This window comes from Sander vitreus, chromosome 4, assembly GCF_031162955.1.
Source record: "Sander vitreus isolate 19-12246 chromosome 4, sanVit1, whole genome shotgun sequence".
Classification (NCBI taxonomy): Eukaryota; Metazoa; Chordata; class Actinopteri; order Perciformes; family Percidae; genus Sander; species Sander vitreus.
Genome location: NC_135858.1, coordinates 22,363,061 through 22,387,246, shown reverse-complemented (window position 1 = coordinate 22,387,246; position 24,186 = coordinate 22,363,061). Strand labels below are relative to the sequence as shown.

The window sequence follows — 24,186 nt, the reverse complement described above, 5'->3', positions numbered from 1 at the left end:
AATGTATAAATGGTGGCTTTTTGGATGTTCACAACAAAAAATATTGTGTCTGTTTTACGTGTTACAGAGTGTAAATAGGCCTATTAGGCTACATTTTGAATGCCCTTTATTGTACAGTAGGCTACAGTTGGCCAAATACATGGTCATATCATGATAGCCTATATCTTCCTAAATTTGTCATTGGCTGACTTTCACATTAAGATCTGTTAACCCTCGTGAATAAAGCAGCCTATAAATATGTATTGTCGCTGTTTTTTGGATGTGTATGCTTGTTGGTGGTATGTTCAGGGCTGGCTGCGCGTCTCTGTGAAGCCCTGCCTTCTGAGATGAGTTGATAGCCATCTGCCGGATTACAGCCTGTACGCAGCTAGTGAGAGCTTTATTCTCTTTGAATGAGGAAAACATCGTGTCTGCCTGCCTGAAAGCTGTCACATGGGGCCGAGGAGAGAAGGAGGGGGGGATTCGCTTCCTGAAATTCTTCTCGTCACTGGCTGTGTATTGTTTGTTTTTTTCTCTCTCTCTAACGTAACATCGCATCGCGTTTCATTTCCCGTCCGGATCTTTTGCTGTCGGCTCTGATGATGATCAGCAAAGTTAAAAACGCAATGTCCACTCTGGTGGGAGGGATGATGCCGCACGGACACCACCACCACCACAACCATCACTCAGGTGGCGGCCAGACCTGTGGACCGGACAGCCTGCCGCCGCGCTTCCCCTACGGCCGGCCGGATTTCTTGGACCTCACCCCGGAGCTCCTGCAGTACTCCACCGAGCACGCATCACGGCCGGTGCTCACGTTAAAGAGAGACAGCAGGCTTCCCTGGCGGACAGGATACGCAGAGTAAGTGGCGTTCATTGACGAAATGTCCACACAGAAAAAAAAAAATTCACATAGCCTAACCAAATATTCTGATTTTAGTCCTGGTGAGCGTCAGATTGGGCTGTGTTGCTGCAGCCTCAGCACCTCAGAGCGCTGCAGCAGCCAAATGATGGCCAACATGGCCTTTTGCTGTTGTACAGTTTCTACCTCAGTGTTCCTCCCCTGCTGTAAATGATAGGCTAGTTGGAGTGTAATAATCAGTCAAAACGCTCCCTACCATGACAGTGACATTTGTGTTCAAAGATAGCCTATTTGACTACAGGCTCCTCCTCAAGTCGATTGTCGGGCAATACAAAAGTGAAAGCAGGAAATGTCTACATACGCATGTAACAAGCCTTTCTGTGTGTTTTCTTACATTCATGACCTTTTTCATACCTTGAAAATGAATGTAACCTCAATGAGAGCAAACTTTCTGGGAGGTTATTTGTATTTGTCATTCACAAAGAGCATTTGAGCCTGTTTTTGTTTATTGCTTTAAGTTGTTTCATCTCCGTCTTTCAAAAAAAAAAAAGGTTTAGTGACCAATGACCATTCACATTTTTTTGTGAGCGTAGGTGAAGAACATCACTCCTCGTGCCCATTGCTTTACTGCAGGTGCTTTTATACTTGAATACACCTGCAGTGCTCTCACAGGTAGAAACAAAGCAGCACTTTTTAATTAACACTATTGACCAGAATTTGCTGTCCGGGTTATGAAGGACTGCATAGCTCCATTTCTACAGTACACTATGTAGACTATACCACCCCTGTCCTCCTCGACCCAGTGTGGAAATAAGAAAAAGAACGGCTGACTCATGCAGAGAGTCTCAGGGGGACAGAAGACTCGGAGAAGAATGAGAGAGGTCAAATGAGGATGCTGTAATGCATAAAGGGAGGTTAACATGTGGGAGTGCGCACCATCATCAGTGTTGTCATCTCCATTCTGCTGCAAATTACTTTGATCTAAGTCACTGAAACTGTAATCACAACATTAGCAGTGCTGTTTACAACACAACCTAATCAGCTGTCAGTGCTGGAGTGTAAAAATCCAAAAAGTGTTAAATTAACACATTGTGAGTCGACAAAATGAACATAAATCCATCCCAAATGAATGCAACTGAAAAGATCAGCAACTGAAAATAAGGACTATGTCCACTCTCTAAAGTTTAGCATTAATGCCAAATTACTGCTGTTATCAGGTTCTAAGGGTTGTACACTTGGATGAATGTACAGCAATGTTTATTTGGGATTGATTGAAGCATTTATTGTCTCCCACAGCTGATATGGCTCTGATAAGACTATTCTAAGCACTCAAAAGGTGTTAAATGAACTGTGATGTGCGTGGACTGACCGAAACACAGAGGATTAAACCGCACAACATCACTTTAGATCAATCTGGCTGAAATGATGATCTTCACAGAGCAGGATTTATCTATTGGAGCATCTATCAGCGTCACCTCTTTTGTCTTGGTGTTTACTCCCCCTTTGCTGTAATGAGTGGGAACAATGATGGCCAGCTGGCTTACATTCAGACTCTCAGCAACTTCTCCTCTGTTATCACTTAATCGTGTCATTATGGTGGTAATGAGCTTATGTTAGTAAAAGCGTTGAGCTTCTCAAAATTTAGACGGATACATAGGGTCTAATTTCAAAGGTTCAAATTGTGAACCTAAATTCTGTCTGCAGTTTTAGCACCACACAGGCTTCAGATGCTCGAGATAATGAGTCTTAATTTATGCTATGACGCTGCTGTACAGCATTTGTCAGTATAAACATGTGAGTGCACTTATGGTAAGCCACTCAAAGTGCTTTTGTCAAATAGCTATTTGATACAATTTCATATGGAGGCAAGCTTCCAGGCGCTGGCACTGAGATCGTGAAAGAGAGTGTGAGGAGGCAAAGACTCATTTTAGAAAATGTATTCATAGATATTTTTTCTCTTATTTCAAGCCAAGATGTGCATGGGAACAAATTTAAATAATGTATACTACCTCTCTGACTTCATATATAATTGATTATTGACTATGGTATAATAACTCTATGTGATATTATTAATAATGCATAAATAAACAGATGTTAGGCGAGCACAAAAGGGTCATCAAAGCTCTCCGTGATCCTGAAGAAAATAAGCAGCTATAGGAGAACGGATGATTTTTAAACGGAATCATTTCATGTTGAAAAAGTTTGGATACAGAACAGCTCCTTTCACACGTAACATTGAAAGTGCGGTAAAACTTTTGTTAAAGCGACTATAATAAATATTTTTATAATAACAATGTATCAAATGACAATGTGAAAACAATGTGTAATGTTAGAGTCGTCGTTGGTAGTGGTGAATCTAATGGCTCCCCTCGGCTTCACAGAGTTTATAGTGAGTTTCAGTTCATTGTTTAGCTGTCCGGCTGCAACTTTAATGTTTTGGGTCACTCTCACTGCTCTCATAGAAAGTTGAAGTGTAGATAACTGCAAGGTAATGTTTACCTGTTTATGTTCATATCACTCTTATCCTCGTTCAAACTTTCTGTGTCCAGATCCTGAAGTGATGGTGGGACAGTTTATGAGTTGCAGCATGTTTTAATTACAGTACCTGCATACTTTTCTAAGTAATATTTAAGTTACGGCAGTATATGTTATTGCAGATTTGTCAGTGTGAGTTTTCATTTAGGCATTCCACCATGCGTCTTGCAAACATTAAGAACAACTTCCTCTCCCTGAAAAGGAATTCAGATTATGACTAGACTAATTCTTACGTGCTACGGATGAACACTTTGTACAGGCCTGCAGTGTTTGTTTAGCTACTCACCTCCACCTGATGTAGCATAGTTTAGCAGCAACCGGGGATTCAGGTTTTTGTCATGTGAAATGCTCACATTCACATTTGTAAAAATCCTCTCAAACAGTCTGCTCTTTTACTCACAAATGTGTCTGTGTTGTGAGAAAATGATCAACAATGCAAAATCTAAAAGGATTATTCCAAAGGTTTTTTCATTCAATAGATTACATGCACCACAGATCTGCCTAGATTGAACCACAAAATCTTACATCAGCCTTTCTTGAGTTGCAAGACACTAGGTGAATTACAACATTAATCAACCACAGCTTTACATGTTACTTCAGAATTTGTCTTTTTTTTTTTCTGAGAAAAGATTACATTGCATTACAGATAATGCACTAAAACTCTCAACTTCCTCTTATGAACTTTCCTTGCATAATATACTGTTCAGTAGGAGGGTTCAAACATACTTTTACCAAACATGGCCAAGATGGTTTTCAGTCACAAGTTGTGGAGACATATGACCGAAACACAGATATGCGAAAGAGTTAAGTCACATTATAGGAAGGCTTGAGCTCCTGGTTTAGAATCACATCCTCCCACACCGCCAACATTATGTTCAATTATAGCTCATTCAGCGCATGTGACTGCTTTCCAAACAGAGAATAATTGTTTATTCTTTACTGTGGGAGTGAGGAAACTTCATCACACTGCAGAAATGTAGAAAAATAGGCATTTGCTTTCATATTCAACTTCGTCTGTTCTCAAAAAAAGGGAAATGATTTCTGGTTATGTCAGGAACTTCTCATTTGTAAGGTATTGTAACAAGGTAATGATTCCACTATAATGTCTTATTCAACATTATTAACTTCACTAATATGAAATATGTTTATTTAAAAGGCCACAATGTGAAATTGTCTTACTGTAAGAGGAGTAACATTATAAGACAAAACAGTATAAGAAGTATTATGGTGGCATTTTTTCACCCAGCCTTACATACTGTCGGCCTCCAATGGCTGATGCATCCAATAAAAGCAAATAATTAAAAACGTCTACTTTGTCTTTTGTGCCAACTTTTGGCCTTGGCAAAAAGTTTAGACGACAATCAGGCGACTGTAAATTCTTCCCTGTCATTAGTTCTAATGCAGGCAGTGCAGTGCAGAACACTGTGGTGCCTGCCTGCTGCTTTCAACTGATTAGACAGTGAAAGAGCTTTTTATAATCCAGATTTGGGCAGCAGTTCCATTTTTTTGCCTCATTTCTGCTGCTCTCTGATATCAAAGCTTTTGGTCAGACAGCGACCATTTTCTGCAGTGATTGTAATCAGCTGAACTATTCGGAAAGTGAGAGGTCAAAGGTTTCATTTTGATGAGAATTTTACTCTGGATTTCTCTCGTCTCCTTTGTTTGACTGCAGTTTTTCATCTTTCTCTCTCACTGCCAGTCTCTCTTTCATTTTGGTCTCTTACACTTTTTGTCCTTGCTCTGATGATCCCAGCAGTAACTGATAAAAGACTAATCCCTCCTCTGCAGAAGTTTCAGAGGGAATCTTAATGACAATACTTAAATTTCTGGAATTGTGTATAGGCATTATGCGGTATTATCCAGCTAATGTGGCATTTATCTATAATTGAAACTGAAAATGTTATGTAATATGCCAGCATGAGGTCCACACTGCAGCCTTCCCCAGTCTGCCTAATGTGGCATCTTAAAGCATCATGCCAGTTGATGTTTGTATGTTGTAGCACATTTACTACAGATTGCATATACTTTACCATTTTGCAAAACATTCTAGTGTATTTTAGATTTGTGGATGTATTGTTTCCCACTGTTCCAGGCAGCCATTCATTTCCATTCACTTCAGTAAAGTATGAAAAAATGAATTAGCAGATTCCTGAAACGTGCTTTAGCTGTGTAATCTATCAGAGTGAACATAAAATAATTGTTGTTGCTGAGAGATTACCATTGTGTGGTAATTTGAGTAAAACTGATATATATATATATAATTATATATTAACGTATAGTACAGGAGAAACTCGCAGACAGTTTCGACTTACATTAGCTGTTTAAATTTAATTACTAATGTTAACTATCATTTTAGTTAGCAATAATTAGCCTGTGTCTATGTTATCTCCTTACATATACCTACGCTCTCCGTCTCTGCAATATTCGGAATGATTGAGATTTCTCTTGGCACAGCTACCAGAAGACTTACAACTTTCAGACACGTTGCTCACAGCACATTTACGTCGTCTCTCTCAGTTGGAGGCTGCGCAGTAACGCTCAGCGCTCACCGGTCTCCGTCCAGAGCAACGGGATCTGTTGGTCCATTCTATATACAGTCAATGGCCATATGTAGCTACGTGCTAACGCCAGGAACATCTGTAATCTTGGCTGCCAATGTTGTTAATTTCTCCCAAATTTCAGATTACATTTCTGATGGAACATGTCTGGTTGTGTAGTATTTGGTTCAGATGCCTTTATCTGCGATTTCTGACAGTAAAACGTGCTGCTATATTCCATTACAATCCACTGCTTACTACATGTAGCTACATGCTAATGCCAGGGAAAGCTGTAATCTTGGCTGCCGATGTTGTTAATTCCTACAATAATTCAGATCACATTCTTGCTGGAACATTTCCGGTTGGGTAGTATCTGGTTAAGAAGCCTTTAATGGTGATTTTTTTCCAATATAAAGTCTCGCTATATACTATACTACTGCAACGGAGTATATAGCAAGACTTTAAATTGTAAAAAATCACCAATAAATGCTTCTGTACAGAGGCAGCGACAGAATAGCAGAGCACAGATGCGGAGACACCGGAGATATGGACAAGCAGACCAGTAGTATTAGAGTATTATCATCCGACTCTGCAGTTCCCATCAGCTCTACAGTTCTTTCAGCTTATTGTTTTGGTTTTACGGCCCGCAACTGTTTTGGTTTACTCTCATCAAGCTTATTTCCAGACCCACGAGGCAGCCGTTTTCCACCAAAGATGCAACTACATAGCGACTAGCTAGTGAACATTGTGAAGTATTTAGCAGCTAAATCCACATATTTCCCTAAAGAGTTGTTGGCAAGCAAAACTGAGCTAAAAGAAGAATAAACATTGGACTTAAAATCTCCAGGTGGCCAAAAACAGGACCCCAAATGAATGCTAATGTTGCATTGTGTCTGCTGGATATGCAAGTTTGCTAACACATAACAACGCCATATATAATACGTCAGTGTTGGATTTTACAGTTTGTTGTGCTTGGCTGGCAACCACCAAGTAGCAAAAACTAAACAGAAAAACAATTGATGCAGGTTTAGGATTATACAATTTAAGCAAGCTTCAAGTATCTGCTAGTTGATTTTCATAATGTACTTACATGAATGGACATCAACTGCTACCTGTAGCGGTTAGGAAAACACATTCAGAAATCTAAAACTGTATATCATTCAATTAAAAGTACTTTAAACATTACTTGTAGAGCTAGAACATGACATGACAACCCCTCATATGGTCAAAATAATAATGTGATGAGATTGTATGAGCATGCACAGATTTCAAGGTGTAACAGGAAAACTGTCACTATTTATTACTATTTTTCATAGAGCTACGTAGCACAGTTTCAGCTTCACCACTCTTCACCACTGTTCTGCATCGGTACCTTCAGTGAACACTGCTGCAGCACACACCAGGGTAGACGATGCTGCTAGAGTATAAAACAGTACATTACTCCAAAGCTGTTATCCTCTGCAGACATCACCTCATAATAAAAACACTTAATCCCCCCTGCAAGTTCCCTCTGGACATGACAGCATCCTGCCCCATTTTTTCCCTCACTCTTCAACTCTCTCCATATTTCTGGCTGCTATTATATTTTCATGTGGTTAGAGGTAGCAAACACTACATAAATCATCTGACTCCAGGCTCACCTTTCTTCCTCGCTTCTTTCTCCATCAGGGTGATCAATGCGGGGAAGAGCATGCTGAACGAGGACCAGGCCTCTTGTGAGAAATTGTTTGTGAAGAAGCCGAGCAGCAAACAGCGCAACTCCTCCCTGCTGGAGGACAATGGGGTGAGCGAAGGGCCGAGGTCCCGAACATAAGAACAGGAGTCAGTGAATGAGGGATGGAATTTCTGGCCGAATAAACATCTAGTGATAATGTTTTTAAATCTGACGTCAGTGTACTCTAAGTCCTGAACGTTTCTGAGGTATTTGGAATTCTTGCTGTGTAGCTTCAAACACAATATAGTCCAAGCAGAAGTGGATTGAAATTATAATCACATCATTGCGTAGTATTGTTGTTATATGATACCCTATAGTTTTGTCTTCTTATCCCATGTGGCACTGATGGATTCACCTCCAGTCCCTGTGGAACTTCTAATTTTCCACTATGTATACTACCATCAAAATGTCTCTGAAATATCCCTCACTGTTCCTGGTTTTGTCATTACAAAGCATCAGAAATCCCAGTGATTAGAAAATATACAAGATAAGCATTTTTTGGAATGTTTGTATCTTCACCTTCAGATGTGTAGTAAATAAGAGACCTCAAAGTCTCAAAAAGAAGATTTTTAGCCAAATTCTACTACTTTAATTTCTTTCTTTTTTTTAAAGTTTGTCTTAACTTATCTCTGTAAAGTTTAAAGTGCCAGTTTTGTTTTCTTTCTCTCGCGGCATTACATTTTTTTTTAAAGCAGCTTTAATCAATAATTTTATTTATGTTAACAATGGATCACATGACAAGGATTCACTTGTAGATACAAAACCCACAGACAAATATCTACTTAGCGTTTTAACATCTTTCAGCTCATTGCTTTGGTCAGTGGCACAGCTCTCAGCTCTAACAACCCCCACTATACACTACCTGTCTCTGTACTAAACGGCCAACAGACCTAGTTAGCAACTTGCTGGTGAACATAGTGGAGGACTTAGCAGCATCAGGAGTTGGTTAGACCAAAAAGAGAGCTAACACACCCACACACACACACACACACACACACACACACACATTTTCGTCCTCCATTTGGTGTAAATGAATTACATCATCCCTTGTTGCACGCTTCCCCCTCTTGATTCTAACATCAGAGCGGTAAGCAGATGTTTTGTGCCTGTTCATCTGTCAGGCCAACTTTGCTTGTAAACATGTCTGCATATGTGTTTCCATCACTTGTGTAGATCCTGTTAGGATGGAAATCACAGAATGAATTTTGATTGTAGGTTTTAGATTTAAACTATGCTAAATGAATCGTGAAAAGTAAAGCAAAACGATTTTGATGCCTTTCCAGCTTTCCCATTGTTATAATCTAGATGCTGCTAACTAAAGCTGTAACTGTGTTTCAGTATTAAAAAATGTCACCAGCTGCAGACCAGAGCCTGTAAATCCTCACAAATCTGTGCCTTCTGCTCAGAGTTGTAATCTCATAGGTTTTTAAACCACAACCGTAGGATTTTTTACTTTTTCTATCATTTTTCTATCACTACTACTATTTGTACTGCATTTATTTTATACATTTTTATGTTCATAAAAAATAAGACCTAACACGCTCAACTCGCATTGAAACTTGAAAGACTGGGTGCTGGATGCTTAATGTTGATAATAAAATATAAAGGCAGTGTTTCTCAGGCAATCTCAAAGTTTTGAGGCAATTTCAAAGTTTTGCCTGAGAAACACGCTGAAGAAACGTCTGTGTGGCAATAAAAAGTATTAATTAGAGTGCAAATTTTCAGGATGGTACAGGAATCCCTCTTCACTTTTGGGGCGTGTATGATGGACACGCAGGTTCTGGCGCTGCCATCATGGCCTCCAAGCTTCTTCACCGCCTCATTAGAGACCGTTTGGGAGAAATCTTCCACCTGCTGGAGAACCCCACCAGTGCACCTCCTATCTGCCTGGCCAAGAACGGCAGCCCGTACCAGGCGGACACCAAGAAGGGAGCTGCACAGGAAACAGAAGACCCTGATGCTGTCAACGACTCCTCATTACGCTTTCACATGGAGAAGGTTGTCAGTTTGGAGAGCCTGGTGATGGGAGTCATAGAAACCGCCTTCACACAGATGGTGAGCAGATGATTACTAACAAAATATGTGAGAAAACAAGACAGCAGTCTGTTGTGTATTTCAAGCGGCCCTTGGTATTTTAAAATGTTTTTAAAATCTGAAACAATACTGAAGATTTTGAACTTCTATTCCCAGAAAACACTTACTATCTTAGATGTTCTGTTATGAGATGTACCAAAGGTCATCAAAGGGAGAAAGATCTTATGTTGGTAAATCTAATTTTCTCTCACTTTGGTCCAGATTGAAGTATTTTAACAAGTATTGGATGGATTGCCATAACATTTGGTACAGACATTTATTTTGCCAAGAGGATGATACAATACAATAACAAATTTGGTGATCTCCAGCTGGTCAAAATTTTAACTTATCAAGTGAAATGAACCCTGCTACAAAGCGTTGTTGTAGTGAATAAATATGAGGCCAAACGCAGCAAATTGTTTCTTTATAATTCATTTTTAATTAAGACGTAACTCACCTTATAAGTAACAAGATGTAACCCTAATCCAAACCTTGTCTTTAAAGCTTACTAACCTTAACGCTACATAGCTAGCTGCTAACTTAAGTGTTGACGCTTGCGCTGTAGGCCAGTTACGTTTGGTATCAACATTCTAGCATCTAACAGGAGGATCCGCTCCCTATGTAGATATGAAGAGCTCATTTTAAGCTAGCGATAACACGATTCTTAATTTCAGGTGATTATACACTAATGAAAACAAAATTATAAATATTATATTCTATTTCTGCCAGTAGATCCGCCTAAATCCTACACCCTAGGGGTTACATGACTTTCATGGCGTTACATATTTTTTAAACTCTGATGTGATGAAAGTCAAGTCGACATTGACTAGCTGTTGATGACGTCGTTGACATTTTTTTCAGTCATTAGACTAATAAATTCACAGGAGGAGGGAATGCTTTGCATTCTGTATGTATTTTATCACCCTTCAATATCAACCCTTGTATTGATTTTACAATAGTAAAAGAAGTCATTTCAGACATCGGAGTGCCTTTGGTGTGCATTTGTAACCTATCATTCCAATTGGGCTGTTTCCCTGACAAAATGAAAACAGCAAAAGTAATTCCACTGTTCAAGGCTGGAGATAAAAAATTATATACAAATTATAGACCGGTCTTACTCTTATCTCAATTTTCAAAAATACTTGAAAAACTCTTTGTTGCAAGACTGGACTGCTTTGTGGAAAAACATAATCTATTAATTGATTGTCAATATGGAATTAGAGAAAGAAGATCAACATCGATGGCCTTGATGGAACTTACTTACAAAAACTTACAAGGTTCAGTTGATGATAAGAAGTTTGCAGTGGGAGTGTTCATAGACCTCAGGAAAGCATTTGATACCATAGACCATGATATTATGTTGGAAAAAATTTGGTTTGGAATCAGAGGTGTAGGTCTGGAATGGCTGAAGAGCTACATCAAAAATAGGAGACAGTATGTACAAGTGGGAAATACCATGTCCAAGTTAGTTAACATCACGTGTGGCGTGCCACAGGGTTCGATAATTGGACCAAAATTATTCATTATGTATATAAATGATATTTGTAACGTGTCCAATATATTGAAATATGTCATTTTTGCAGATGATACTAACATTTTCTGTACAGACGACTGTTTACAAAAGCTAAAGGACAAGGTGACAGTAGAACTAGGTAAATTGAAACTGTGGTTTGATGTAAACAAGTTATCTCTAAATTTGAAAAAAACAAAGTTTATGATTTTTGGAAATCGCAAAACACATTTAACAACTCATGTAAGCTTAAGGATAGAAACTGAAGAGTTAGAGAGAGTTTATGAACACACCTTTCTAGGGGTAATAATTGACCATAAAATCAGTTGGAAATCACAAGTAAACCATGTAAGATCCAAAATTTCCAGAAGCATTGGGGTGTTGAGTAAAGTCAGACACTTCCTAAATTATAGATCTATGAACACTCTCTACAGTACGCTGATACTACCATATTTAACGTACTGTGTTGAGATTTGGGGCAATGCCTGTAAAACCACTCTACAGACAGTGTGCACAGTTCAGAAAAGAGCTATACGAATTGTGAATAATGTCAGCTTCAATTATCATACTAATTCTTTATTTCTTAAGTCAAACACACTGAAATTCATGGACCTGGTGAACCAAAATACTACGTTAGTTCTGTATAAGGCCCGAAATAATCTACTTCCCTACAATATTCAAACCATGTTTAGAGAAAGAGAAGGGGGTTACGCCCTCAGAGGCGACCTAAATTGGAAACAACCTACCTATAACACAGTAATGAAAAGCAGGTGCATTTCTGTCTGTGGCGTGAAGTTATGGAACGCATTGCCAAGGGAATTAAAACATATCAGGAATGTTTTTAAATTTAAAAAAGGGTTCAAAGATATGATACTAGATAAGTATAGAAATTGAGTAATATTATTGTGTGGATAATCATGTTGATGATGGTAAGCATCATTACCATTATGGTTGTCATCATTAATTATGATATTATTTACCTTAAGGTGGCAATTGCAATGTATATAAGCACTGACCCTAAATGGGTATATGTAGGTGTGTATGTATGTATGTATGTATGTACGTATGTATGTCTGTGGGTATGTATGTAGGTATGTATGTACGTAGGTATGATGTAGGTATGTTTTGATTCAGGTTTTTTTTGTTTTTCTTTACGTTTAATTTCTTTTACCTTTTTTGTCTTGTCGATTTTATTTCCTTGAAAATGAGTTTGTTATTTTAAAAATGTGACAAGGGGGGGCCTTATATAAGCTGAAGCTTCCGACCCTACCCTTTGGTTACGACCAATAAAAAATTCATTCATTCATTCATTCTTAAGATGCTTGCTTTGTGTAGCTTAGCCTTTTTTAGCATTTTGCAATGTGTCCAATTTATCAGCAAGCGCTTTTGCAGTGATCCTAACTAACTTTATGCACACCAGTGTCATAATTATGTCCGACGCTGCATCACCCATCTCCGTTATGGTCAGTCAATCAAAATTTTGCCGTAACAAACAGTCAATGCAAAGTCTATTGTCCATCCTCATTGGCAACCAATGCATTGGGTTTATGCTTAGTTACTGTATGTGAGCACACAATTTAAATGGCCATTCAAGTGTAGCGCGTATACCTCCTACGTTGGATTCCATGCGAAAATCCAGTGATCCGAAGCTCGACAGCCTGTAACGTTAGTATTAGCACGTAGCTCCTAACGCATCTTTACACCAACAGCTGACTGCAAACGTCCTTTAGCGTCGCAAAAATCCAAACAGCTACAAAGCAGCTCTCCTCGTCCTCTCACGCCATCTCCTAATGTCCTAAATGTTCCGTGGCTTTCAAAATGAAGTTCTAAATGAGCTGGGTTTTTGACTTATTTTGCCAGTGACAGTGCTACAGGTCTATGTTGTTTGTTGTTAGTGATCAGCGACTAGTCAATGTCAAGTTCAGAATGTCATTGCGGAGGAGTAATGTCAACTAGTTGATTAGTCTGTGCAACCCTAGTCTTGCTGACACTCCTCCAAAGCGCGCTGAAGGAGGGTCTGGCTACTCCACATAGCATTCGGGGGATGGGAGGAAAACATGCTCTGGTTTATTGGCATTTCTTTAAACCAATCACAATCATCATGAGCGGTGCTAAACTCAGCACAGAGCCGCTGCAAAATAGTCGTGCAAGAGAAAACTCAGATTGGACAGAAAATCTAGCTAGCTGTCTCAATTTACCAATGCAGAGATTGTAGGAGCAGTTAACCATAGTCCTCATAAATCAACCAACACAAAGTGCATCCGGCGGAAGGAAACAAAGTGCATCCGGCGGAATTTCCTACGAAGGAATACGAAGGATATAGACTAGTGCAACCCCTACTACACAGTGCTTCTTTAAATTGGGCAAATAGGCCGAATCTGTAAGTAAACTCAAAGTGATACTTTGATCACATGGTCAGAGTTGATACTCTGATGCAACCACTGTCTGGTGTAGATGACACTGATAATAACCTACAGCCTATGTAATGTATTCCGCAAAGCCTCCTTGTTTCTCTCCATCAGCACTGCTGTTTTGTGTTTTAGTTGTTCAGGATAATGAGAGGCAAAGTTAGCGCTCAAAACAATGAGGTTTTGGGGCCTTTTGTTTTTAACTTTGATTTTTCTCTTTTTATTTCAGGATGACATAATTGAAAAGGAAAAAATGTCGTATGCCATCTCTGGTGGGTGTTGTGCCTTAGCTGCCATTTATTTAATGGGGAAACTCTACATTGCCAATGCTGGTGATAGCAGGTGAGAGAACTGAGAAAAACCTTCTACTGCAGACTACAGGATCAAATCTGTGTAATTCCATCTAGCATTATAGTCATTAGAAATCTTCTCAGTCTATAGCTTCTTGTGCCCCCTGGGGTTCACTTTGCATACTGCAGCATCACGTTGGCTTTTCCTACCGACCAACCTACTCCGAACTGTTTGTATGAAACAAAATGTGGTTCTGTCTGTGTGAACCTTCTCACTCCTGTCTCCCCTCCCTCTTTCTTCCTGCAGGGCCATAATCATACGAAATAATGAAGTTATTCCCATGACAAATGAATTCACACCTGAGTCAGAGAGGCAGCGGCTACAGTATCTGGTATTCTTGTCTTTGTTGTTTCAAATACAATTATTTTACCAACAGACACATAAACTAACTGTGTAGAATTTGTTCATGGGGATTATATAATATTGTAAGGTTTAGAAGTGGAGTTAATTCATATTTGAAAGGTGTAAGGCTCAGAATTTAATATAATTTATATTATATATATATATATATATATATATAGTTAATTTACTAGAAATGTATTTACAATGTTTAGTCAGTTAATCATTTACATATTTGTTACACAATTATTAGTTACATATTTACATGTTTACATATTTAACACAGTCAGGATATTCTGTTGAATGTGCCTTTCTGATTCCCTCACGTTTACCTCAGTCTAAGTTCTCGCTTCTGATTGGTTAGTTCAGTCACGTGGAAGGTCCGAACGAGGAAGTGTTGTGGTTGTGAGGGGTGTTCAGTAAAGTACCGCTTGAGAAAGTCATCTGTCTCCATCCTACTGTTTATTCTCATAAAGAGTGATCCACCACCACATACCGAACCCTCACGTTACAATATTGTAAGTGCACAGCAAGCTGTAAAAGGAAGTATAAATATAAACAGTTGATCTTTACTTGTCAAACAAGGTTTCACTTACAGTAAAGATGAGCGAGATGAACCTGAAGATGAGGGAGGAAATACTGTATCACACTGAAATAATCTGACATTCATTGGTTTCCGTTTTAGTAGCTGGTTGTAGTTCTGAGTCACAGAGTGTGTGGATGGTGTTTGTTGCTAAAAAAGGGAGCTGTTATGTGCCTTCAGTATACAGCATACTGTACTGCAGGTCTTCTGTTACCCATGCAATCTTATAGCTTTTCTTCAGAGTCGTGACAGCCATTTAGGCTTACAGTTTTTCTCAGTCGTTTTGGTACATTTCTCGAATCATTCTCGACTTTTGCAAAACAGTAAGTGCATTTCTCAAAACAATTCGTACAAATAGCAAAACACCATGGACCATGGTCTCTTGCTCAAAATCCTTAGTTCATCTCTCAAAAGTAAATATCTGTGTCAAAGAACATGTCACTGCCATCAGAATGACAAGTCCTTGTGTCATTGTGTATGGATAAGACAGTCAAATTGCTTAGTCATGTTGTCAATATAACAGTGTACTCTGGAGGGATGTTCTGATGAATACTATGGCTAAAGTTTTGATGACAATTATTGTAAATTGTAGGTTACACCTTAGTGTATGTGGGAGTTTGATTGCAAGAGACTGGCAAGATTCACATTTACGCTTTTACTGTTTGTATTGTAATTTGTTGACAGACCATGTCATTGCGATACAGAAAGGAAAAGACAGCACTGCATAGCACAAAGAAAAAAAACAAAAAAACAAAAGTAGAAATGTGAACCTAGGACATCTCCTTAGGGAAAACTGTACATGCAGTGCTGTAGGAATTACAGTGCAGTCTTCCTACACTTCCTGACGTTCATTGTAACATTGTGTTGTGCTCCAGCTTTACAGTATATACTGTATACTTGCCAGTTGATGGTTCATGAGATGCACCTTCGTTAGAGAAAGTCAAGATTCACCTGGGAGCAATTTGCCAATTCAGGACAGATTTAGAAAAAAAAAAAGTCTAATGGAAATGTATAGAAATATGCATGACATATGACAACTTGTTCAACCATTTTGCATGTAAAGACTTATGCTATGAACTAATGCCTAAATGTTGTGGGGGTGAGAATATTCAACAGAGACCCATTATAATACATTTTGATCAACATGACATAAGCAATTGATAATGTAGGAAACAGCAGAGAATTGTACATAATCATATGCATGGACGTACCAAAACATTGATGTGCACAAGTGACACAGTGATGTGAAGATTGAACAGGTAGTTTTGAGAATTTCAATTCTGATCTGAGAAATGTACTAAAGCGACTGAGGAAAAACTGTAAGTAAAGCATTTTATTCTGTAGTTTGATGCTACCTGCCCCATTTTGTGTCACTCCAGGGCTTCCTGAGGCCAGAGCTCCTGGGTAATGAGTTCACTCACATTGAGTTCCCTCGTAGGATCCAGCACAGTGAGCTGGGCAAAAAGATGCTCTACAGAGACCACACCATGACTGGCTGGTAAACCTGGAGATCCTTTTTAAAATCATGTCTGACACATAATCACTTTTCCTGTAAACTCTGTACAGGGCATCCTATATTCAACGATGATTTTATTTTACCGATTAATCTGCCAATGTCATGGAAGGCTGGAAAAATGCGGACCCAAAATGCAGAGGCAGAAACTGAGGATTGTTTTGATGATTTAATAAACTCAAAACATGCACAAAAACAAAAGGAGTCCTGGAAAGAAGCAGGCAATCCAAAAATAAAGTCCAAGTAAAACAGAAACTCTAACACGAACCAGGAAGACAAACAAACAGAACTACAAACTGGAGCCAAAACACAATGATCTGACACAGAACAAGGGAAAACACAAAGACTAAATACACAGGGTAACGAGGTAACACGAGACAGGTGACACAAGGGCTGGGAAACAGGTGAAACACATTAAAAACACAAGACAGGAAGTAAAACTAGACAAGACAAGACAGAAAACCAGACTATCAAAATGAAACAGGAAACAGAAACACAACCATAACAGCCAATCGTTTTCTAGATTAATCGATCATTTGTTTAGTCTATAAAATGTCAGAAAATAGTTGACGTGTCCATTGCAGCTCAAGTTGACCTGTTCAAATTGCTTATGGAACAAGTTTGAGACCCCAAATATTAATTTCACATTGATAAAAAGAAACTAAGAAAAGCAGCAAATAATAACATTGGAAAACTAGAACCAGTGAAATATGTATATGTTGGCACTGGGAAAGGAGTTGCTTTTAATCTCATTGTACATGTGTATAGTGACACTAAAAGGCATTCTATTCTATTCTAATTGTTGGCATTGATGCTTAAAAAAATGACTTAAACAATTCATTTTCTTCTTGTTGAAGTTAATCAAAATTGTTGTTGAATAATTTTCCGTGTTTCAGTAACTTACATCTGAGATCTGATGGTTGTTTTGTTGTGTAGGGCTTATAAAACGATCGTTGAAGATGATCTGAAATTCCCCCTGATATACGGAGAGGGTAAAAAGGTAAGAAACAGAGAAAACGCAATGCATTGTACTCGACACAAAGATTATCAACAGCAGATATATTATTGTGTGGTCATGCTATCTATCTTTGAGTCTGTCTGTGCAGATTATTTAAATGATGTGGCATTGTTACATATACAAGTTATTCATTAAATTCTTCAGTTTCCACCCGGGTAAAAATGAGACCTGCTCAACATTTTTATTATTGTCTGAAAGAACATGGTCTTCATTTAATAATCTCTCCTAAGTGGATTTTCCTAGAATGGAATCACATCCCGAACAAATAACCTACATTACTGTGTGGAGAAAGGTCTGGAAATGCGAGATTATTGTGTGTGTGTGTGTGTGTGTGTGTGTGTGTGTGTGTGTGTGTGTGTGTGTGTGTGTGTGTGTGTGTGTGTGTGTGTATGTGTGTCTGTGTGTCTATGTGTCTGTGTGTCTGTGTGTGTTTGTCCATACACAGGCACGTGTCATGGCGACAATCGGAGTGACCCGTGGGCTGGGAGATCATGATCTGAAGGTGTACAACTCCAACATTTACATCAAGCCCTTCCTCTCATGCGTCCCTGAGGTGAGTGTGAGGAGACACAAGCAGCACTGGTTGTCGGCGCCGCCTGAGGAGTCGCCTCAGCATTGCCACTTTAGCAACATTGGAGCATTTAGGATACATTTAAGCAGCTTTTGGGCCCCTGGCTTCATTTTGTTGCTTAAAGCTGTGTCTCATGATATGTTTTTATGGCTCAGTTTTGGTGCAGAGAAACTACAGAGATGAATTTACTTTAGCATTTGTTTGACCTTTTATGTAATTATAAGTACCGAGTGTGGTATATGTTTCTTACTGTACAGTTTTTATGTACATATTGTGACATCAAGATTTTTAGGTATGGCTTTTGTGCAGGCATTCAGTAGAATTTTAGAGATCTTCTTAATACCTCTGTTATCTATCCAAAATACAATTTAAAATAAACAGAAATAAGTTGGTGCGCATTGAGAAGCTTGTGTCTGTGCAAACAAGTTTTTTGAGGCTTTATCAGGCTGTCTCATACTCACTTGTGACTAAATTCATTTGTCAGCCCTGACACAGTTTTGAGATGATTCTTGAATTGTTCTGATCAAGTGCACCCACCAGAACATTGTTCACTGTGGAGCCCTCGGAGGAAAAATTGTCTTTTTTTATTTCCTTCACATATTTATCCCTGGCCTGTAAATATCTAAATATATCTTCAAGATCAAATTCCTTCTTCAATGTATTAGGGCTGTAATACATGCAGTCATTTGAACCTTTTTTAAGAATATACAAGTGCACACATCCTTTTTTTAGTATCTTGCATTACAGCTCTTCTTATTCATTTTATGGAGTTAAAAATACTTTCCGCCTCTCTTGATAGACAATCTTTATGCATAATAGTTTTCTAAATCATGACAGCATGATTAATAAAACATGATCAACAATGTGTCTTTCTGTCACAGGTGAAGGTTTATAACTTGGATGAAAACAAACACGGCCCAGATGATGTCTTGGTCATGGGCACAGATGGATTGTGGGACGTAACAACAGACAGGGAAGTGGCAGATGCTGTGTCAGCTTACTTATCCTGCTGTGACCCATCTGATCCCATGAGGTATGCCAAATAAGGCTTTTCTGTTCTGGCTATATGTTCTTTCATGTGATGTGTAAACATGATGTACATGGAACTACGTTTTCAAAGCTATAGTTTTATAAATCCAGTGTAAAGTAGTAAAGCTGAAAGGTGCCTTTATTATCATTCGCAGAGATTAATGGAATTTGTCATCTGCATATAACCCATCCCATTGGCTTACATAGGAGCAGTGGGCAGCCACTCCAGCCTTTTTGTCAGTGCCTTTTGGTCATGGGGCACTGATATGGGCACTAACCTAACATTCAGTACATGTTTTTGGTTTTAGTACTCAGTATGTCCAATAGGTGGTGACAAATACTCAGGACTTCTGCAAAGTTATGCTTATAGTTATTGTAACTAAGTATATACAGTGTATATATATGTATATATATACTATAGTATAGGTTAAGTTATGGCTTCAGCTGGAACACTTTATTTTAAATTGGCTTACCATTTTGTCATTTATCGTCATCATTCGTTATAAGCAGATATAAGGACATTTTTAAGCGTGTGTTAATGCACAGTATTTTCAACAATTATAACTTTTCCTATATCATTTCAACTGTGTTATATTGAGAAGGTAAAGTTGTTGACAACTACATTAAAAAAAAAACCTTTAAAAGAAATGATCTCTGCTTACAGTGACATTGTAGCATATAAACCATTTATTAAATGTCTGTATACTGCTTATCAATGGTAAATAGAGGTAAAATGAAGTGCTACCCAACTGATTGAGTCAGAAAGTGAAGACACTAAAATCATTTTTTTAGTGACCACTGTACAAAAAGCAAGCTATATTTTGTCTGCTATACTTACGTGATTGAATATAAATCTGTATTTTGTACGTGTGTTTGTGAAAGTCTTAAATTGTAGTGTATCTCACTAATATAATGACTGTTTTTCTGCCCTCTGTGTGTCACACAGGTACACTCTGGCAGCCCAGGACCTGCTGATGAGGTCCCGAGGCGTGCTGAAAGAGCGCGGCTGGCGGCTACCCAATGAAAGACTGGGCTCAGGCGATGACATCACTGTGTTTGTCATCCCACTGGCAGGGCAGGAGTCAGAGACATGACAAGGTGTTGCAGCGACCGCTATTACAGGGATCAAGCTTTAGGGTCCTTCCCACGGTCCCTCCAAGCTCCTTAAACCCTGGACCGACGGGGCGGCAGGAGAAGAAAACACCTTTGTCATCGGAGAAGACTCAGGTCTGAGCCGCACCTTCATCAACCCAGACCAACACATTCTCACTCCCAGCGCTTCGAAAAGCGACACTTGGTCAGGTGCCTTTGGCGTTGTTAGTAGTCTATATCCACGACGTTCCACTTCCAAGATTGCTCCGTTGCTGCCGGAAATTCCGCCAGGATTTCACTCTTTTCGGTCGGATGTCCGTCACCTTCCACTTACTTTGTGTTGGAATTTTAAACTGGTGAACTGCTCCTTAGATCTCTGCAAAGTAAATCTAGACAGCTAGCTAGACTACAGTATATGTCCAATCTGCGTTTTCTGTTGCACGACTAAAACAACTTTTGAACGTGCACGTTCCACCAAAACAAGTTCCTTCCCGAGGCTATTTTGCAGCAGCACCGTGGCTCTGCCCGCTGCTTAGTGCAACCCATGATGATTGTGATTGGTTTAAAGAAATGCCAATAAACCAGAGCACGTTTCTCTCCGAATGTTGTGTGGACTAGCCAGACCCTCCTCTGCAGCGCTGTGGAGGAAGGTCTGGCAATGCGAGACTAAGTTGTTACTGACGCAAGAAGTCTCCTTTAGCGTGTAGCCCTTTGGCGTCATATTGAGACGCGCTTGGTCGGGACTCTTGGCGTCACTTTTTGACGCTCTGCGTCGGGACGTACATTTAACTGACATGCGGCACAAAATGGGACTTTTAGGTTTAGGAAAAGATCGTGAGTGGGGTTACAAAATGTACGTTTCGATGGCACGTGGGACAAGAACGGGACATGAACCTCGTCCTGTGTTGTTTGACCCATCCACCGCCCCAATCAACCTCCTTAAGCAGATTTTCGGTCTTTCATACTACTCGCAACCGCTGTCGCTCTTAATACGTCATCTTACAGCGCCGCGGTCGAGCTGCTGCTAAGACTGGTGCGTTCCATACAGATGCTAAAGGGTGTATTTTTGCGTCGGTATCTGACGCTGAGAGCCACTGACCAAGCGTCAGTATTTTACGAGTTGGGAGTGAGAACAGGTTGCCCAGACTGGACCCAGTCCCAGCCACTTCACTTCAACCCAACCTAGGATCCCATTTCATTTGGTTGGTCTCAGTCATGTAACAAAAGATTTTCAGTGACATTATAAGAGAAGACACACTTCCTCCCAGACCTGCTGTTTGTGACGGTTGCCAGTGAGAATTAAACCCTTGTAGTAATTTTGTTTTCTGTTCATGTTTGAGGCTGGACCGCTATTCAATATTTTGAATGGATTGTTCATTTTCATGTCATGCCCTGAATGTGACTCCCTTTTGTAAAAACAAAACAAAAACCAACCGCAGTTTCACAATCATATATTTTAAAGGGGATTGCATTAAAGAATGTGAGGAAACCAAAGATATGCCATTATGGCATAAGGATAGAAATCTGTTTTTAAAAAATATCAATACATAAAAGATCAACAGCAACAAAAGATCATTACATTCATGTTTGTACATTAAAGATGCATGTGGGAAGTAAAAACAGAGGAATGGACCTTTTTCAGCACTGCACTCAAACAGAATCAGTTGAGTCTGTATTGCTTTACTTCCTGTGTTAAATGAATGATGACATTGTAGGCGCTAGAAGACTGTTGCACATGCTCTGTGGTAGTCTGTTGATTAATTATTATATCTGTTCATTGAATGTGCTCATACATTATTTGTTTTATTTTTGTCCTTAAAGAGAACCGAGGGTCACACTTGTATTCAGTAAAATAAATGATGAAAAATTGTTTAATTTAATGACATGTTTTTATTTTTTAAAGTGCTCATATTATGTTTTTTGGCTTTTCCCCCTTTCCTTTATTGTGTTATATATCTTTTTGTGCACATTATAGGTTTACAAAGTGCAAAAGCCCAAAGTCCACCCCAAAGGGACTTACCATCTTCATCTACCACAAACTGCTCCAAACAGCTCTATTGTAGTCCAGCCTTTACTTCCGTGACGAACGTGCGTCACTTTGTAACACACGTTATAATGCTCGCCTAGCTGCTAGCATGGCACTCCCTCATAGTCTGCAACTGACAAGCTAGCAGTACTTACTGCGCATGTGCGACTCCCAACAAAGATGGTACAGAAGTGAGATGCCTCACTCTGTAGCTAAAACAGAGAGCTCAACACACAGGGTGAAAAGAGGAGCTTCAGCAATGTGCAGTACAACACATATATGGTGTTTTCTGAAAATTAAACCACATAAACCTATTCTGGTACAACCTCTAAATACAATTATGAACCTGAAAATGAGCAAAATATGAGCACTTTAACTCTCAGCAGTAAATGTCTCGGTAAGTATGTGATAAACTTCACACATATGCCTTATTTAGAGATTAAGTTTTTTTTTCTTCAGATGCACTAAGTTTGATCCTTGTCGAAGAACAATGTATGAACTGAAATGTACTGTAAACCTCTTTTGTACCATTTTTGTTATGTCATGTTGTTATTTAGATTATCCATAAATCTTTGAAGACAACTTTGGCTGTTAGCCATATCAGAAGTTTTATTTTTTTGTTTCCATCCATTAATCCATGTTTGGAGAGATGGTGTGACCTAGAATGTGAGGTAGAGGGATAATGTGTAACAGCTTCAAAATAAATCAGATTTTTCCCATTTGCTATGACCTTATTTATTTACTCTGTCACATCCCATGTATTACTCTATATACTATAAGAGGAAATTAACTTTGGTGGGACAATCAATGAGTCAGAATAGTTCAGAGCGTCTGTCAGTGATTACAGTTTGACTAAAGAAAGTTCAGTTACTAAATGTTCTGTCGTTTTCTGTCGTGACTCGTGGCATTAAAGTCGTGAGCATTATAAGTATATATTAAGTATTTAATGACATCATTCATTTCTCAAAAGTAGAACTCAGTATGTTTTATCACATTGAATTTTAGGAGGTGACAAGTTTACAAAAATATGTATGACATTACTTATGTATGACTACTTCATGTAGGCTCATGTTTAGTGACATGAGCACACATCCTTTGAGCATGATATTAATTATTTAAGGATTAACCGTTGTGTTTTGTTGACATTGGCTTAACTCTCATTGTTTTAGGTTTCACAATTATTATTTACTTTAAAACAAGACATATTTATGTTTCCTCTCTGACCTTATTATAACCTAATATGGTAAGTATTCAAGTGGTAACCCTTCACTTTGACACAAACTGGCCTTACACCTTTGATGAAAATGTCTAGTAATACCACAATGTAGCATGTAATGCTTCACTATAACTAACAGTCTTCCATTCTAAACTTTACTTGAGTAAAATCAATTAATAAAGTGTTACCAGTACAATATACTTTAAGTATATAAAATAGTCAATTATTGTTATTACATTAACATGTAAGCAGCATGTTAACATATTAATGGAGCTGTCGAGGTGGAGCTCATTTTAACTGCTTTACTGTTGGAGAATTTAAAGGCATCCACTGACCACCCACACAGGTCCTTTGCTCCGGCGTCCTCTCAGGTACGGTGTGTTAGTGTGTACGTGACAAACAAAATGAGCAAACAGCTCCATAGTGCTGCTAGAGGTCCAAAACTTCACAGGGAACCTTTAATCATTCTTATTTTTATGTGATTTGGATATTTTATTACATTTTCTGTATTGCGCATTTTCTGCTTCATTTACAGTTACACTTTGACACAGTGGAGAATGAGAAGAAAACATTACATAAATAGTCAATGAAAAATCAATACTCATATACAGCTACATAAAACAGTTATCCTAGGTAAAACAAATACAATTACACTTATCCCTTTAGAATTCATGGATTACAGGTCTGTGAAAAGAGAAAAAAGTTTCAATCAACCTCAACCTGAGCAAAGATCTAATCAGCAACAGTTACTGACATGCGTGTGTGTGTGTGTGTGTGTGTGTGTGTGTGTGTGTGTGTGTGTGTGTGTGTGTGTGTGTGTGTGTGTGTGT

At 38.8% G+C, this 24,186-nt stretch overlaps 1 protein-coding gene across 1 annotated transcript; it reads left to right on the top strand.

The window, feature by feature from the left end:
* Positions 1–349: 349 nt before the first annotated feature.
* ppm1j (protein phosphatase, Mg2+/Mn2+ dependent, 1J) lies at positions 350–22,862 on the top strand. Its single transcript, XM_078249044.1, has 10 exons — positions 350–841; positions 7,582–7,696; positions 9,353–9,682; positions 13,848–13,960; positions 14,216–14,300; positions 16,271–16,389; positions 17,341–17,404; positions 17,868–17,975; positions 18,875–19,026; positions 19,969–22,862. The coding sequence occupies exons 1-10, from the start codon at positions 579–581 to the stop codon at positions 20,114–20,116; spliced, it is 1,497 nt and encodes a 498-aa protein (XP_078105170.1). The 5' UTR covers positions 350–578; the 3' UTR covers positions 20,117–22,862.
* The last annotated feature ends 1,324 nt before the right edge of the window (positions 22,863–24,186 follow it).